This window comes from Struthio camelus, chromosome 18 (genome assembly GCF_040807025.1).
Source record: "Struthio camelus isolate bStrCam1 chromosome 18, bStrCam1.hap1, whole genome shotgun sequence".
NCBI classification, from domain to species: Eukaryota; Metazoa; Chordata; class Aves; order Struthioniformes; family Struthionidae; genus Struthio; species Struthio camelus.
This window is the reverse complement of record NC_090959.1, coordinates 17,109,172-17,126,833: the sequence shown is the minus strand read 5'-3', so window position 1 is coordinate 17,126,833 and position 17,662 is coordinate 17,109,172. Positions and strand designations below refer to the sequence as shown.

General features: G+C 41.8%; 1 protein-coding gene across 3 annotated transcripts in view; it reads left to right on the top strand.

Moving 5' to 3' along the window:
• Positions 1–2,153: 2,153 nt before the first annotated feature.
• LOC104141630 (peroxidasin) overlaps positions 2,154–17,662 on the top strand; it is a 47,936-nt gene continuing 32,427 nt past the window's right edge. For 2 of the 3 annotated variants that reach the window (XM_009671025.2, XM_009671018.2), the window contains exons 1-2: positions 2,154–2,469; positions 13,160–13,231. In XM_009671025.2, coding sequence (XP_009669320.1) covers positions 2,306–2,469; positions 13,160–13,231 — 236 coding nt within the window. In that variant the 5' untranslated portion in view covers positions 2,154–2,305. Of the gene's footprint in view, positions 2,470–10,749; positions 10,770–12,798; positions 12,884–13,159; positions 13,232–17,662 lie in introns of those variants that run through there. The other variant, XM_068912005.1, reaches the window with a different exon arrangement.

Genomic DNA, 17,662 nt, shown 5'->3' with positions numbered 1-17,662 from the left:
CATCAAGGGGTAATGGGGGCAGAGGGAAGGAGTGTTGTATTTGTAAACTGGCTAGATGTGCTTGGGAAGGTGTTGACAAACTGCGTAAATGCTAAAGCAAAATGATTTGAAGAGGGTGTTTTTGTTTGTTTTTCCTAGCACTTTTCCATAGGGAGGGGCTTTTAAGAAGTTCTGTTACTCTGTCTTTGAACAAAGTTCACTATGCTTTGGAAAGAGTTGATATGGGGAACAGTCAGACTGGGAAAAAATATACCAGCAAAGTCTGTATGACTTAAGTCAAAATCTACGTTGTCTTTTTTTAACGCGCATACAGGAGTGAACTGCACTTCTCAAATTGGAGTGAGAAGCTGTCACTTACCTGGAGCGAGCTGCTCTGGGCTGCCCTTAGATTGTTTATATAAAGGCTGAATGAAGCAGGTACTTTAGCCTTTCACAATTTGCAGTCATAAGGGGGTAGGGTGAGTGGCCACTAGAGGACACTGTGCTCCCAACCAAGAGTTGTGTCTGCAGAGGGAGGCTGGAGGAGCTCCGACAAACCTGCACTGGCACCACTTTGAAAGTTAGGCAAACAGACGAAAGATTGCTTGAGGGTAAGAAAACCTGCTGTATAATGTGACCTTTTTCTGGCTAGAAAAAAATTACTTTTACCATCTATGACGTGACTGCTACTCAAGAATTTGTAAGTGATTGGGTGCAAGACATCAATTACTGTATAATGTTCATTTGCCCAATGTCTTATGTGTCACCAAAATCTAAATACCTGGCAGATTTCTGGGTGAGGATGAGGAGAGAGAGAGAGATAAATGTTATTAATATATTCTGGAATGTATTATCTAAGTTTGATTTACAAGGTTATTAAGACTGGGACACTGGCAAGAATAACCACTTAGAAGGCAAAAAAGCTCCAACCCTCTCCTCCCAATACTTAAATAACAAGCTGAGGGGAAAGAGAACAAAATCAAGAAAATATAGGATGAAAGGTAAACGTTCCAGTAATTCATTCTGGTGTTTGTAGGAATGTAGCATTCAAAGCAACCGGCTGTTGAGAAAATATCTTATGACTGGAACTCCTCAACTTATTTCCTAGTGTCTCTGTATTTTGGAGGTTTAAATGTTACTCTGGCTAATTGCTATTTTGTCACAGGAATTGTGCCTTACAGTTTACAATATAGAGCAGACTGCAGATTTGGAGGAAACTTTGGGTTGATTCTCCAGGTAGCGTGGAATGTTGCCATGTCTGGAATTCCAGAAGTAGCCATATATCCTAATGAGCCTTGATATTTTATGCGTGTGCTAAAACCACACATTTATGATCTTGTCTAGTGATAACTAAAAACTTTGAGACAAGTTATTTCACTGAAAGCTTCTTTATCATTATAAAAGACAATTAATTCAGTTGGAAACATGTCTTCCCTTTTGCATCTCAATTTTTTGTTGCCCACTGAAAGATAGAGGTTGAGGTCTGCATTTCCTATGTGAATTGCTGCATTTCAAACTCAGTTCCATTGTTTTCCTCCTTTACCTCTCAACTGCTTTTAATTTTTCTAAAAACTAAATTGTTTTTAAACGTGACAGCCTTGTTTAAAGAAAAAAAATTGTATTAGTTGGAATGTCCTTGAAATGAATTAACTTCTACTCTGTTTGCATTCTGCCAATGCCTACAATCAGTTTTTGTCTTATTTATCTGCAGGTTGTTTATCTCTGTTTAGCCATCTCCCTTTAAAAATCACTTATCTGTTGCACTCGGAGTTTCCATCTATGGTTGGAAACTTATTTTGCCAGATGTTAGGCATGCACATAATAAGAGGCAATCTCTATCCTAGAAGTCATGCTGTCTGATATGTTTGACAGAGGCTTTTAGATGGGATGCTATTCTTAGTGTGCAAGGAGTGTGCTAGGGTAAAAATATTGGCTTCCCAAAATTGTCCACAATTTGTACCCAGACGTTCTGAGTTCCAGCACAGCACTGTAGGCACGGGTACGTTTTGTATGCTTTTAGATAAATGTGCCCAAGGAGAAGGTAAAGAGTTAATTTGCTGCTCATAGTAAGAGATGAGACAAGAATAAGTCAGAATTAAGCATTTGTACTTAAACACCACAACTAAAGGAGGTAGGGAGCAGTCTGATCTTCAGTGATGTACATAATGGCAGAGAGGGTGGGTGGCTGGACTGTCAAAGTGCCTTAATTTAATTGCAAACACATGCTGATGAGTCCCCTCCTCCTGGACCTCAGGGCTGGGAAACTTTTTTTGTGTGTCAGCTCCCTGCAGTTCAGAACTGAGGAAAATACACTCCAGCAAACACCATGCTCATCAAAGCTTCAGCTCTTCTAGGCTTTTTGTGTTTTTTCCTCTTGCCTAGTTTCTCCTGCTCCTGTCCTAGTCGCTGCTTGTGCTTCAGGACTACAGTAAGATGCATGCATCTGATGTTGGAAACAATCCCTGATATCCCACCCCAGACAAACATATTGTGAGTAGCCATTTCATTTTACTATCTATCTTACCAGGTTAGTCTTTAGGAAGAGGAAAGAAAAACGCGAGGCAAAAGGCATGCCTTTTAATCCTTTTTTTTTTTCCCTGCAAGTTTTCTGCATTGCAGATTGTTTCATGTTTTTAGAGCATAAAACAAACTGCTTAATTGTTAACAGGGCAATTGAGGAGACCAAAAAAAAAGAATGGGAATAATGCCAGTGCAATCACTAGAAGACAGTTTTGGAGAATCAAAGGTCACAAGCATTAAACTGCTTCTAGAAAGGTACAGCTTTCATTTGAGAAAACTTTGAATGCAGCTGTGTGTGTGAGAGAGAGAGAGAGAGGAAGTAAGTAGTTCAAGCTTTTGTCTCTACAGAGTAGAGAAAGTACTTTTTAATAAATGCAACCCCATTTCTTTCCTAGAGGATAGGTTCTGGCTTTCCAGTCTCTATCTGAACTACACAAGCTAAACTTAAACTTATTGGTAATGCAAAAGTTGTGGCAGCTCGCAGATCTTATTTTTAAGAAATAAAATACCAATTGGGCTGACTGTGCCTTTTGAAGTCCCTTGAAGGTACAAGAAAAGGGCATGTAACATTTGGAGACTCCTAAACAGTTTTTACTAATAGACCCAGAAGACCACTTTCCTATGGTTCCATAGTAGTCAATTCTAAACTTTGAGATGGTTTTAAGATGCACTGGCATATGACAAAATACTTTTCTCTGTGTTACTCTTATCTGATCCCTTCATTTAGAGGATTTTTTCTGTAAATAGTAGGAAGGAATAGTCAAATATTTATCATCATGTTCATCTTGCTTAAATTAATGCTGACTGTAAAACACGTTCAACACTAGCGGGCTGAGAAGCCTTTCCCTGTGCCTGTAACAAACTAAATTTGGTCTCAGCTAGCATATCTATACTAGCATTTCTCCTGTAAATATCTCTCTAATAATACTTGTGCAACTTCTCTGCTGGCAGCCTAAGGAACATGTTGTGACCAGGATGCTGGCATTTTAATTGCTGCCATGCAGATGGGTTTTGGTGGATGGAAAACACAGAGGTTCTATCATTAGTAGCACACAAGAAAATGTCTACACTTTTTACTGAAAAATTATGCTGATGGGGAAACCGATTGCAGCCGGGCTTCTTGGAATTTCCCCTGACAAGGGATAGATCAGAATCTGTGCTTGCTTTCTCACTAGGCTAGCAATAGGATGGTTATTGTACAGTGTGAAACTGGGCTGTACTATGTGGGTTGTTGCAAAATAAATAAGTAGTAGTAATCGGTCCTACACTTTCAGAATGGAAACTTTCAGAGTCTGACTTGCCAAATTGTCACCAAACATTTTTTCCGTTATGGATTTTCTGCAACTTGAACTACTAATGTGTTTTAAATATGTTTACTCTGTTTGTTTTTAACAGAATAGTTTATTTCTTCTGGTTTAAACATGGGTTTTATTGGGGAAAAGTGTTTGTTTTGCCAGCTGAATGAAGAAATTTCTGAGCTCTGAGAGTTTAATTTCTACTCTTTATTCAAAACAAGACAACGTTTACTTTTGCAGGGAACAGTCTCAGTGCGTTTCCTGTACATACTGCAGAGGAAGGGACGTTTGCTGTGGTCACTCTTTTCCTATATTGCAATGGTGTATTTCTAAATGCCCTCAGGCAACAACACACTTTATTCTTTTTGTACTTCAGGTAACAAAATGTGACTGTGATCCATGGCTTGTCCTCCTACCTGTAGTAAAATCCCAAGTAGTATCTTGTTGCAATTTAGGAAGCACTGAGTTGTCTGTGAGACTCCATCTAGACAAGGGACCAGATTTTCAGGTACAATGTATGCAGTCGCTGCTTCCCTCTCCCTGGCTCTGCCACCTAACTAGTTTGCATGCACACTGCTTGTAAATGGTCGATGTCTTGCATGCTTAACCATTAGGAAAGCTATCTTATTTAGTTTAACATGACAGGCACAGGTTTCAGTGGTAAACAGGATTTTAAATGTTAAATGGGAGTATGCTGGTAAAGGTGTGAGACACAGAAGTAGTAAAACTCTAAAATGAGATGGCTGACAGACATTTTTGCAGGAGAATTGTGTCTGGTTTGTTCTCTTCTAGTACTTCTGCATAATTAAAAGCAAAATCCATACTAATAAATAATGTTCCCCATAAATACAGAGTAATATGAGCCTGTTAAGTATTTTCTATTGGCAGGTCATTTGCCTGTGTGTGGTGTGTGGCAAGCAAAAATACTGACTTTCTAGTTATCTCGAGGATCTAAAGTACATAAATGCGTTTGCCAGCTAGCATCCCATTGTATGTGTTATAAATAGCATTTGAATAATTAAACCTTTTTTTTTATTTAATTGTGGAAGATCAAAGAATGCTTCCTAACCAAGCCCCTGACTACTCCAACTTTTTGGTATGTTAATCTTTCTCTTGGGAGGAGAACTGTTGTATCAGTGTGAACATTCAGAATTATGGCAAGAACAGTCAGATCATGGAGTTATTCTGAGTAGAAAACTCAGAAAATTCTGTACAATTATGATATTTGCACACTTGTAATGGAGTATGAATAGGACCAACTCTGTGGGTCTAGATACAAACGCTGATTTCAGGCTGCATCTCTGTTGCCCGGCAGAACAGCTGCAGTTCCCAGATGGGGTTTGCTTTGATGTTGGGAGCTTGGAACTCTGACGTCCGTGACTCTGTGACACCCTCTCTCTAACAATCCTTGAAGAAGAGTGGCAAAGTTTTCTAGCAGGCACACACTGTGCTTCGGCAAGCCCTGTTGGCAGGTGGTCCCCTCAGGGCCGTAGCCAGCTGGCCTAACTTAGAGAAGCCTATAGCCTTCTCTAAACGATGCTGGGATTGGCATGGAACCAGCTCCAGGATTGATGAGCTGTTATTGGCTCCTCTTTGGTTCCCATTTCCCTCCTCCCTTCCCCAACCCCAGCTGGGTGCAGCTGAGGATCTGGCCCAATGTTTGGTTTTAGCAATAGACTATTTATCTTTGGTAATGAAGTCTTTTCATTTTATCCTGAGTAGAGAACAGGATGGCAATAATGGCTACATGTATACAGATAAGTAAGCTATAAAGATTCATGGTGTATAACTGCAAATGTGTTTTGGCTGCTGTCTGTTCAACTGGAACATGATTATCCAGATGTGATCTGTTGGTTACTGCTCGGATTCAAGCAGTTCTTTTAGCCGGCAACCCAAAGGAGGCAACAGCTGTGAAACATACACTCAGAAAATTTCAATAGGTCTTTAACCTTCTAAGTCATTTGTTCTACAGTGTGACATTTAAAACAATAAACTCTGAAACGTGGGCATGAGTAGAAGAAACCCATGGAAAGAAATTCCCCTCTGGCTGGCAGCTAATGGATTCCAATCCAATTATCCATGGGTTATTCTCTTTTTTTGCATTATGCATAACACATAATGAGTCTTTCCTGAGAAACATAGCTCAGGGCACAAGCAAAGATGGCACAGTATCTGGGATCTGAACACATTGCTGGCATGAACTGAAGGTGACCCAATTGTTCATAGACCTGGTTGCTAATCGGGCAGTGTAAGCATCTCCAATTTGACAAGTTGGTTTCCCTTCATCATTGTGTGGCGTTGTGTGTGTTGGTTGGCCACTCAGTTCCTCCCCACAGGTCGCTATGCTGCAGTAGGGAAGTCTGGTAGGACTCCTCAGTGTATCTTAAGGATCATAGTTTTGAGAAAGAACCTTACATGTTTGTGGGGAGGGAGATTTGCTGAGCAAATGAGTTCTTGCAGATGCTGCTCCTGTTGCGATCTCTGTCGTGTGCTTTTGGACTTTTGGGTGAAGAATGGATTAGTCATTTCCTTTGTGTGTGATAGTTTTGTATGTAGTCATTAAACATACACCCACGTGTTCTGGATGTGCCAGGTGTGATCTCTTCCTGGCTGCTGTTACTAGAGGTTTTAACTAATCCTCCTGAAACCGTTTAGAGGTGGCCAAAGTCTTTCGTATGTCCTGTTTATAGAAGTCTCTTCATCGGAAGGAGAATGGAGAGGGAAGATATTCAGAACACTATTGGTTTCCTTTGTGAAAACATTCCAGCATCTTTTGATGAAAACAACTACAATCCCAAGAGTTAAGACATCTCAACTGTTCTGTGAGGGCAAGATTTCTAAACTGAGGTGTCCCATCATCTGGTTCCAGCTTGAGATTTTGCATTCTCACTGACTACCTTTGCCTCACCACATCCTTCTTCTGCTATTTGTACCAGATCTCTTGCTGAAGGACAAAATTGCTGTGGTCTTTAACGCAGCTTCCTCCAAGAGGAGTACAGTAGTGGATTGGGGAAGTCAGTATTTTTTTGGTGAAAGAATGGGTTTGTATTCTGGATGAAGAGTTGATTGGTGGTCTTAGGGAGGGGGGGGGGAAAAAAAGCAACCAAAAATCTGACGCCCTACAGACATGCTGCAAGAAAATCAATATTAAAGAATGCCACAGCAGTTGACTTCAGCTGGCAAAGTGTGACTGCTTCTTGGATTCCCTGAAGAAGGTAAATGTACCTTTATGCTCTGAAACTTCCTTTTACTGCTTCTGGATCAGTGTCAGAATACAGCTCGGGAATAACAAAAATTGTCTTGATTTGCTGTGAGCAATATCTTGAATAAGCATTAGGAAATATGCATTAGGTTAAAAGAGTCATGCTGCTTGCTGACATGAATACCCGAGAACAGACTTAGCTGCTTTGATTAGGATCAGACCCTAATCTCCATAAGGGCTGTTAATGCATAATAGCTCAAATTATCTGGGCTTGTCCAGGGCAACAGTTTGCTGTGTAAAATCACTACGTCCAGGAGCAAAACTATGTTTTGGAGACATTCTTGCTCCTGCCTTTACTGGCAAGAGCTGAAGAGATGGTCTGTGGCAGGTGACACGGTCAGGCTGTGAAGCATAACGTTAACAATGCTAAACACAGAGATCTTTCCTGAGATGAATTTAGGAGTGCTCTGTCATGCCTTGCAGCGCTTACTCACCTGGAACTCGCTCAGGCATTTTGCATGATCTGCTATCCTCCAAACCAGGCCACCTAAAACACTGAACCATACAAAAGAAAAAAGGAATTGCGTTCTTGATAACTGAGCTCCCAGGAGAATTGTGGGGAGTGGGTCACTGCCTGTGGTGCCCACCACTCAGAACTACTCATTTTTGTTTAAAGGAGTGCCATGATCTTGCACAGACACCCACAGCTGGACATACATTGTGACTGCTCACCAGCACGCATACGCAGAGCAAGTGGGAGCAAAAAGGGCTTAGTGCACTGACAGGTGAATCACCCGTTCTTGTCCCGGTTAGAACAGTGGGAGCCAAGCCCTCCTGAAAACCTGACCTCTGTTTGTGGGTGCTGAAATCTTTAAAATCTGGATTCAGGAGTGCCTGTGGTCATTTCTTAATGAAAATCTAGTATGCCTATATCTCTAACTTTAAAAAGTAAGCAGCGTGACGGTACAAGAGCACAGCAGCCTGTTCTGCAGCATGAGGGTCTCCGCATTTGCTCTTCCTCTTGTGTTTCAACCTTGATCTTACTGTCTGGTTTAACAGTATTTCCAAGCTAAATGTATTTCCTTTCTCTTCACTCCTCGAACAATCAAATCTTGATGTCTTAAACTGATACACCCCCAAAATAGCAAGCGCTTGGGGGGGAAAAAAAAAAAAAAACGGCCGTTAACCTCCCTGTGGTCCCCTCATTTGTCTAGCAGAGATGACAAAGCTCAGCTGTCCATCTAGGGATTCAGAGATGAAGACTGTCATTTATTAAAGCCATTTGAGGACTTGTGTATGAGAAGGACATTCCTGAGCTGGGAAGCTGATGACAATGGGTCTGGAAGCTTTCTTTTCCAACTGAGCAAGACTGTTTTCCCTTCCTGCCAGGACTATAGCTGTTTGGCAGGATAGGGGAACCTGCAGAGCTGATTCTGATGGTCTGTGGATAAGTAAAGGAAATGAACATCTTCTGACAAGTGTTCTGGCTGTTCTTATAAATGGGATACTTGACTTGAAAATTGTGTTTAGGATGTTTTTCACTCCCTTCCCAAGCAAGTACTGGAAGGAACCTCAGTGTCCTAAGCACTTATCCCTGTTTGCAAAACAACTGTTACTCTCTATGTCTTTGTTTGTAACGATTGGGTGGCTGCCACTTACACAGCTAGTTCTGGGTTAAATGGTCCAGAACTACCAGCATCTTTGCTGCGCATATTCTGAACATGAAAGATGCTTCAATAAAACAAACGCAGTAGTTTTCATGGAACTGCAGTAAAATGTGTCTTGTAGCTGATTGTCTGCCTAGGAAACATGGTAATAAAAGTATGTAAAAGTGTGAACAGATTAAACAGAAATGGAAATTTCTTATAAAAGCCATTGATTTCTTTATATGCTAGCTACTATCAATTATTCAACACTGTGATCTGAGGAACGATTATTCTGATAAAAGCTGAGAGGATCAGAAAGATTGGAGCGTCATTCATCTGTGAAAATCTATTCACCTAGCCATTTGCAATTCTGTCACTCTTTGCAAGTTCTCTGGATGGGGGTCAGCATCCCCTGAAAATACGAGGTATTTCAAGGGCAGATTCTATCTTGTCCGCATATTTCAGCCCAGTTTCCTGTCTGGGCTATGGTGCCTGGGCATGAGGATTTGGTGAGATTTTCTTCTGAGCCAGTCAAAGTGGTGTTGTCCAGAGGGTTCAGTATTGAATAACACAGGACAGCTTGTTGCGCCAGGCCTCTGAGCACACTAACACTGCACTGGGTATGTGAAGGCAGAAAAGGATCTGGGATCCTTTAGCGGTAGATATCCCCTTTGTTCCTTGCAGAAGGGTATCTTGTAATCCCAGGCTGTCAGCCCTGAAAACATGGAGGAAGAGTGAAATTCCAAGGGATTATTATTATTTTTCATTTTGCAAATTCCGAGGTGAAAAGAAGCAGGGGGGAATGAGGCAGTCCAGCTGCTCATATGCAAAGCAGCTGGAACTGGCTGGCACAGGAGAAGCTGTGTGGTAGGTCTCAGTGAAAAGCATGCTTGTTAGTTTAAAGAAATGTAAAGTTTTCAGTGCAAGCACCCTTGCAGAACAGAAAGAAACAAGTATTCCTATGCAAGAAGGGATGAACTCGGAAGGAGATGCTCTCAGTCAAACATGCACATGGCAAGAATTTCCCAGCGCAGTCCTACATTGCACTACTTCACCACTTAAGCCTCAGGCTAAGGCAAGGTCTGGAGAAAATGAAGAGCTAAAGTCAGTTTTTGTGTGTTGGTAGGGATGAAGGTGCAAGTTCCTCTCAGACTCCTTGGGAATTCGTTGCTATGTAGAGACACCCACCCTGGTTTGTTTACTGCTCTCTTGGATACAGGGAGCTGAATAGACTCAAGGAGTCACCTGGTCCATCCTCCTGCCTCCAGGGCCGGATCAATGCTACTTAAACTATATGCAGTTGAGGTCTGTCTCACCTGCAGTCTGAGTGTTTCATTAACCTTGCTGTTTAAGATATTTTTTAAAAATCTGAGTTAATCTTTCTGCAATTTTAGCCAATGCCTATTTGCCCTTTTCTGTTTGTAGCGCTGTTCTGACACGGTTATTGTGTCTTCTCCCCTCCTCTCAGTGCTTTTGTAAAATAAGCCATCTCAGATCGTTCTCACTGCTTTCCTCTGGATTCTCTTCAGTGAATTCACATCTCTCTTGAAATGAAGTGCTCAGAATAAATACACAGTTTCAGTTCCCTTTCTTGTCTGTAGGGATGGCTGTTGCCATTATGCTATGGAGAGTAAACCAAAGGATGAGCTTGTCAGAGGAGTGCAAGACAGCTGAGTTTGGAATTTGAGGTTCCTCAGACTCATTTAAAAATCTTATCTGGAGTGAAAAAGAAAGAAGAATCAAGATATTTCGTTAAAAACAATAAGCTAAGTTTTTTATGTGATATTTGGGAGTGGGGGGCCAGAATCAGTCTTGCACGGAAGTTTCTGAGTTTGTGCCGCATGAAATCAAACCCTCACTGCTCACCCAGTAGTGGGAACTATTGTGAGCGTTTCTCCATCCGTATACTTTTCATCAGCAGGAACATTATCGATAGATGGTGCAGCCAAGCTACAATTGTGAGACCTCTGTTAGTGACACGCAGTCATTCTTGCCAGTCTGCGCAGCCCGGGTTTGCTTCGTTGCTCTCACAGTTGAGAAACCCACAGTCTGGGAGGTCAAACTTGCTTGGGAAGCTGAAGACCAGAGGCAGACTTCCCCAGCGCCGTTTCCGTGGAGTTGTTTTCGGTATGTGACCAACAGTGAAAAAGACTCCTGGGGCAGAGGAGCTTGTATTTCATTTTGCTACGTTTTTAGACGTGTTTTCAGTCACCTGTGATTCTGGGTCTCACTTTTTGTCAGCTGTGGAAACCGAGCTCTTCTGTGTGCATAGTGGGATGTGAGGGGTTGCGCTTGTCTTTGTTCAGTAGAATATTCTGGGTTTTTTTTTTTTTCACCTGCAGTCTGTGACCCAAAATGGTGTTTTACACTTCACTGCCTGCTTCCTGCTGCCTTTCATGAGCATCAACAGCCTCAGCCCTGACTCGTGTGTATTTCTTCCATTTGTTTCTTAGGTTTCCTATTACCTGTAGCCAGCTGCCTGGACTAATTACACAGTTCTTTACAGCCCCCTGGGGGGATGCAGAGTTTGTGCCTGTGTGTTACAGTGTATAAATCAAGTTTGCATTTCTTCACCTCTTCTCCAGGTCTAGTCTTTCCTCATTTCGTTTAATGAGACCATGGAGAATAGTCAGTGAATTGTGCTATCACCTTTGCCAATACTTAATTGTATTTGGCTTCATGGAGTAGGCCATTGCCTTGACAAATCTGCACATATATCATGCAATTCACATCATCAGGGAGGAGGGATATGTAAAATCACCCTCAAACAAAGGAGAGTAAGGAACATATATTTGGAACAATAAAAAACAAACAACAGGAAATGTCAGGGGCAAAGCTACTGTTAAAAATTGCAGTTCCAAAGGCTGATCCTGTGGGAACTGCAGAGTTTGCAATGGAAGAATATTTCACATAAGTTATGATTTAAACACTTTTTTTTTTTGAAATGTTGAGGCTGTATTCTTTCTTGCCTTCTAACTCTTCACTGTACAGTACTTTAACAAAGCGGAGAGACTCCTCTCTAAATTACCCTTACTATTCCTTTTTTTCCAAATCTGAGAAATTGCAGACAGGGAAAAACATAAGAGAAAAGAGAACTGTGTGTCATGTATTTTATTGTTTTGAGTAATAAAAAAGGGGATAATGAGGCAGAGATTTAGTATTTCAGTTTAATCTGAGTTAAATAAAAATGAGATGTTTTCTATCTAAAAAATATGAAGATGTAAAGGGAATTCATGCTAGAAAATAGAATTTTTTAACAGGAAAATAACCTGCTTTGCAAACTGTTCAGCTGAAGAAACATTATATCTTAAATAAAAATCAGGTTTACTTTTTGTGTGTCATCTTCCTGAGCACTCGCTCAAAGATGTTTCAGCCGCCTTTGAAACTCACTTTCATCTCACATGTAGAGCTACCTACAGTGAATGCTCCTTTTTCTAATGTTAATTTACTAAGGCCAAGAGTCCTGTTGATGCTTATTCTAAAAATAAATGCTGAAATTGTAGCTCTTTGTAGAATTCTTATTTTAAACTGTGGTTCCAAATGCTCTGTAACTTACCACCAGAATGAAAGGCATTTCAGCAAGTTCATGTTGGCTGCTTTTTTTCCCCCTTAAAACACGTGCCCTTAAATGGCTATTTTAAATAGAGAAATAGCTATGTGTTCTCTAAATGTGATAGATAGGCAGCATAGGAGAAAAATCTTTGTTGTTGTGCTTTGGATAGAAACTGACAGCAGAAAAGCATTTGTCGGTCTTGCAATTTGTAGTAATGTGCTGGACCATGGAAGGTGCCAAATCAATGCACGTTCCCTATAGAAGTGTTTCTACTTGGTTAACCACTTTAAACCACTTAGTTCTTATTTTATTATCTCATTAGCAATCAAAAAACATGCTTTAGGGTTCCAAGTCAATGTAGTTACGTGGACAGCCCTTGAAATTTGCCAGAATCCCCTGGACTCCACTAATTCTAATTGTAGTTGGCACAAATTGGAAATGCAGGCAGCGATAAGCTGTTCTGAGTCTTGGAGCATTCTGAAGCAGAATGTGGAATGCTTATTATATGAGGTTATTTGACTAGATTTAACCATTTTAGGGCAAAGATAATTTTGCTAGGGACCTAAAAAATGGGTTCACACGGTTATGTGCATTCATCTACAGATCAGTCTGAGATGCACGTGTAATTGCAAACTTGGGGTGTTGATGAGGGCAGCAGACCTTGTCCAGAGTTCACGCAGATGATCATGTGAGTCCTTTCAGTCTTCAGTCTCCTATAAAATGAATGTAGATTTTGTAAACGTGGGGTTGTTGTGGCTGCTGGCCGACTTCACGAACAGCAGCAGCCCTTCAGCCTCCTCCCCGCTCCTCCCTCACCCCTTTCCCTACATCTTTGTCTTTATTTCTCAAGTTCTTGTAGGCCTGGTACAACAGACTCTCCCAGCACCCCTCCTCCTGTGGATGATGTTGACTGCTAATGGTTTATCTTTATTGTGCATCCACTGATTATATTTTCTACTTTCAGAGATTTACGTTTCAACCACATCAAGGAGATCAAGCCTGGAGCCTTCAGGAAACTGAAGAACCTTAACACGCTGTAAGTTCCACGCATCTTCCCCCGCTTCCGGTTGTTGTGTCATTACCGTTGTAAAAAAGGAAGGAATCTGAAAATGAAGCCTTCAAGGTTTTGTAGCCAAACTGCTGGTTCAGTACCAGTAGGACCCACCCTATTCCCTAGCTCCCTAGTTTAGGACTTTGATGTACAGAGGTAGAGTTTGAATTAGAGTGAGACTGCAGTAAGACTATCAGTTTAGTATGTACATTAGTACTAACCCCTATAAGAGCTTAAAGATGGCCTTGGTCTTTTTGGTTATTTCAGCCAAGTTGTGTATATCCACCTAAAGCTTTCTGCATAAAATTCCCTCCATTCTGCCCTGGATCATGTTTCTTACCATTTTCAATTAAACGTGCAATTTAATAACTTCCATTTTGGCAATTAAACTATCTTCTTTAAAAAATTTCCTGGTGCATACTGTTACTGCAGATATGGCTTTAGAGTAGCCTGTAAAAACAGTTCTGGCCTGCAGTCAAGAGAGCAGAGAGATGCATTAAAAGCCTCTTCCTTTCCATGGCCTCCCCAAATGCATCAGCCACATTAGTTATTCTACAGGATTTTTACTGAAGTGCTAGTGCATCGTCCCCAATGCCTTCTTGTCACTACGCCTTGCCCTAGGATAAATGTCTCCACCCACCCTAATGCAGATAGGAATGTGAATAGAACACAGTTCCTCTAGTGTTACACCCCAGCCGGAGCAGGTGCACTCACGTGCGTGTGATATGCTACCACGCGCTTTACTAACAAGTTTCTCAGTCTGCTAGAAGGAAATAGTGGGAGCCTTTGCTTCTTCTTGCCCCTGGTAAGGCTGAGGTTATGAAGATAGGTTAGAATACGTCTGTGCCACGTAGCCAGGAAGCTGAAAACAAACCACCTCCCAAATCAGAAACGGAAGCTATGTCAGCACAGCACTGTGCTGTATTTAATTGGCCTGACAAGGATCAGATCTGATGATTGTTCAAGCTGTAGCGTGGCACTAACAGAGTTGTAAGATTTCCGGGCTCAAGCAAGAATCTATCTGTTAGGCAAACCAGCTAGCCTGGGGATCTGCACTGCATGACAGACTTGTTCTTATTTCCTTGTTCTTACATTCTTGGTCCCAAATGGCAAGAAAGAGTCCAGATTTTCCTTTCTGACCTTGAGAGAACTGAAGTCTGTGATCCAGTAAAGATCAAGATGTTGAAAGGGTTATGGGAGGAAGACCTGAGCTATAAGAAGTTTAGTCAATTGTAAGAAGTTGTTGAAGGAGTAGCAGGACTACTCCTTCAACAGCAGGACTTCATCACAGAGACCTGCTTAACAGCTGTCTTTTAAAAATAAGCCTGCGCTGAAGATTGTTCTACTGTGTGTTGGGGGCTGATTGGCCAAACTATGTGGCTTAACTGCAAGTTTTTTAATGTGCACTCTTGTCTCTGGGTTCTTTATAGGAACAAGCTGGGTGAAAAGTAGGTATGTTTTAGGGCAGCTTTGGGTGGTGTTGTCAGTTTTCATGACTTGGTTAAAGCAGGGGCATCTGGAAGATGTAGATATTGCACAAGAACCTCTTTCATTAAAAAAAAAATCTAGGAAAGATGTTAGCAGTTGTGACTATGGACAGAAGCTAGAAAATATGAAACAAACACATCTTACAGGCTTATGAGTAGCAGAGAAGTCTCGGTGTGAATACTCTCCTTTTTTCCTAAAAACTTGCCCTTTTTGTAGGTCTGACTCATTTTTGGATGCTGAAGCTGGACTGTGGTGTCTGTCTGTTAAAATGGGGAGATATGCAGACTCCCTGCTGCTCTTGATATTTGGCCTACTAGGGCTTGTGGGAGATGGATGAGGCAGCCCGTTTTAGGAAACGGTTCAGTAATGCTCACAAACCTGGGGGAGCAAAATTGGAAGTGGGATTAGCAGAAGATGCAGCAGCTGGGGCAAGTTCAGCCCTATTAGTCTGGGCTGATGACTCAGTGAGAGAGGTCTGTATTGCAACAATTCACTCAGCTCTGCTCGTAAGCCAAGAGAAACTTTGAATAACAAGACTGAGTGTAGGTCATTCTCACTCTTCCTTTTGTTTAATCTTTGCTTGGCTTTAAAGTAAAACTGAAGCAGAATTCAGCCCTGGAAGTGCAGGGCGGATAGTGGGAACAAGCTTCATGGGTCAGCGAATGCAGTCTTTTGCAGTCATAGGGGATGGTGTACTGAGGGGTTCTTCTGCAGTGACTTTGAGAAGATGATTATGAATTGTGATTGCACTTTTTGTTGATGCTAAAGCTCATCTACGTTTATAGTCGCGTGGGGTAGTTGTAATACAGTTTTACAAACAGGTAATCAAACAGGCAACTCACCCATAAAATTTACCAGGAAGTTAACACGGGGAAGGCTTTATTGACAAAGATGCTGTTCGTCCAGAGCAACCCTTGTTAATCTCAAACGCCACCATGTTTGGAACTTAAATACCAAAAATCATAGAGAGAAAAGATCCAGAATATTAATCCTGATTGATTCCTGTCATTCGAGATAGACAGGATGAGAAAGGTGACTAAAACATCTAGAGAGAAAGTAGAGACAGAGTGCCGAGAATTTTACCTTATCATAAAGTTCTGCTAAGGCGTCGTGATATCTGGGCCTGCTCTTCCACCACTGAAGGTCTCTTGAGTCAAGAAAACAAATGATTCCAAATTATGTCATCTTTGTGTGATGCAGACAGATGTTTGGCAGGGAGCACGGCAGGACCGCTGAGCTCGTTTCAGCTGAACCCTAGGGAAACTAAAGAGGCTGGCAGGCCTTCATTTGGAGAGACGCTCCACCTAAGCTGTGGAGTTTTGTAAGATATCCCCCTTCCTGTCCTGTCAATGCTTAGGTCTAGACAGGTCTTTGACATATACAAGACTTCTGCTGTTTTTTTTTCTGGTCCCTGCCATTCTGCTTAAAGCTCCAGTAGATGTGCATACACACAGCTGAGGTGGAAAGACCTGTCTCCCTATTAGATCCATTTATGGACCTATTGTCCATGAATTTGTCCAAACCTCTTTGCTGTCTGCCTCTCCAAACTCCTGGACAGGGACCTCAGGGACAGCAGGTCCGTGAACAGATACGAAAGGTAAAGGGATAAACAGGGATGTACCTTCTAAAATCTCTTACCTTATGATTAGGAATGCCATGGGAGTCATAAGGGCACTGTTTGCACGGAGAGTAGCCAGGCTCTCGTGCTTTCCCTAAATGGCATGTCCTACTGCCGTCGTTAGAGCCAGAATACTGGGCTAGATGGACCGCTGCTCTGACAAAGTAGGACATTTTTATGTTTGAATGCTAAAAATCAAATGTTTTGTGAATGAAACCCTTCCATTTAGATAGTACTTCATATGCTCTCTTGTATTTCTTGGTTTGGCCAGCAAACTGAAAAATCAATTATTCTCACACTTGTAGACGTTAACTCCCACGTATGAGGAGCTTGATAACTGAATGAGAGAAAACCAGATCTTGCACTCCTCATGCAAGTTTCTTTCCAGGAACTAGTGGCTAGTCCAATTCGCACATCAAAACTGAAAAGAGCTGGAGAATTTGCTGGTGTTTGTTAGATGGTAAACTTTTGCCTGAGGATGTGTATAGGTTTTGAAGTGATAAAGAGAATAGATCATTAAAAATCCCTGAGAGACTTACTGGGGAAGTTTGGCCAGAATATTTGAACTGAGCAGTTCAGAGGACAGAATAGCTCGGGTTCTGTGCACAAGAGCTCTGAGCTTGCAGCTGTCTGCCATGAGACTTACAGAATTAAACGTGCCTTAAATAAATACTTAAAAAAGAGCCTTTTCCTACAATGCTTTAGGCTGGCAGAGGAAGGGCAGCGGATTCTGGTGAAGTTTGTTCTGCATCTCCACTCAGACAGGATGGCTGCAGTATATCCCTGTTTGACAGTTTATAAACCACCCTGATAAGGAAACGTTTGTACTCCGCATTGGAGGGAGAGTGAGGCAGAGAGGTGAGCTGTGAGCTTTCCTGGTAGAAAAGGAGCCTGCCATGAATGTCCAGTGGGGCTTTTAAACAGCCTGAGTAAAGTTCGGCTCTTCCCCTGGCTCTCCTCTCTTCTTTTCTCTCCCTGGTACAGGAGATTTGATAAATTAGAGAGCACTTCTTTGAAATTAAAAACAGGAGTCCTGTTTGTCTGTGAAAGAGTTATGATCATTATATGCTTCTGGCTGGAGACTCCTGGCACAGCATCGCGGGCAATAAGCAATTATTCTAAATGCTCCGGCCCTGAGAACTTGCTTACCAGCTACCTGCAATGCTGTGTGCACCAGGGAAGTTCCCTTTGTCCAAAGGTCTCCTAGTGGTAAGGTTTCCTGGTCCCTCCCTGTTGCCTCTTCTCAGTCCCCATGCAGATGTTGGTGTCAGAATCCCCTCTGCATGTTTTTAAACTATTTCAGTGTCCCT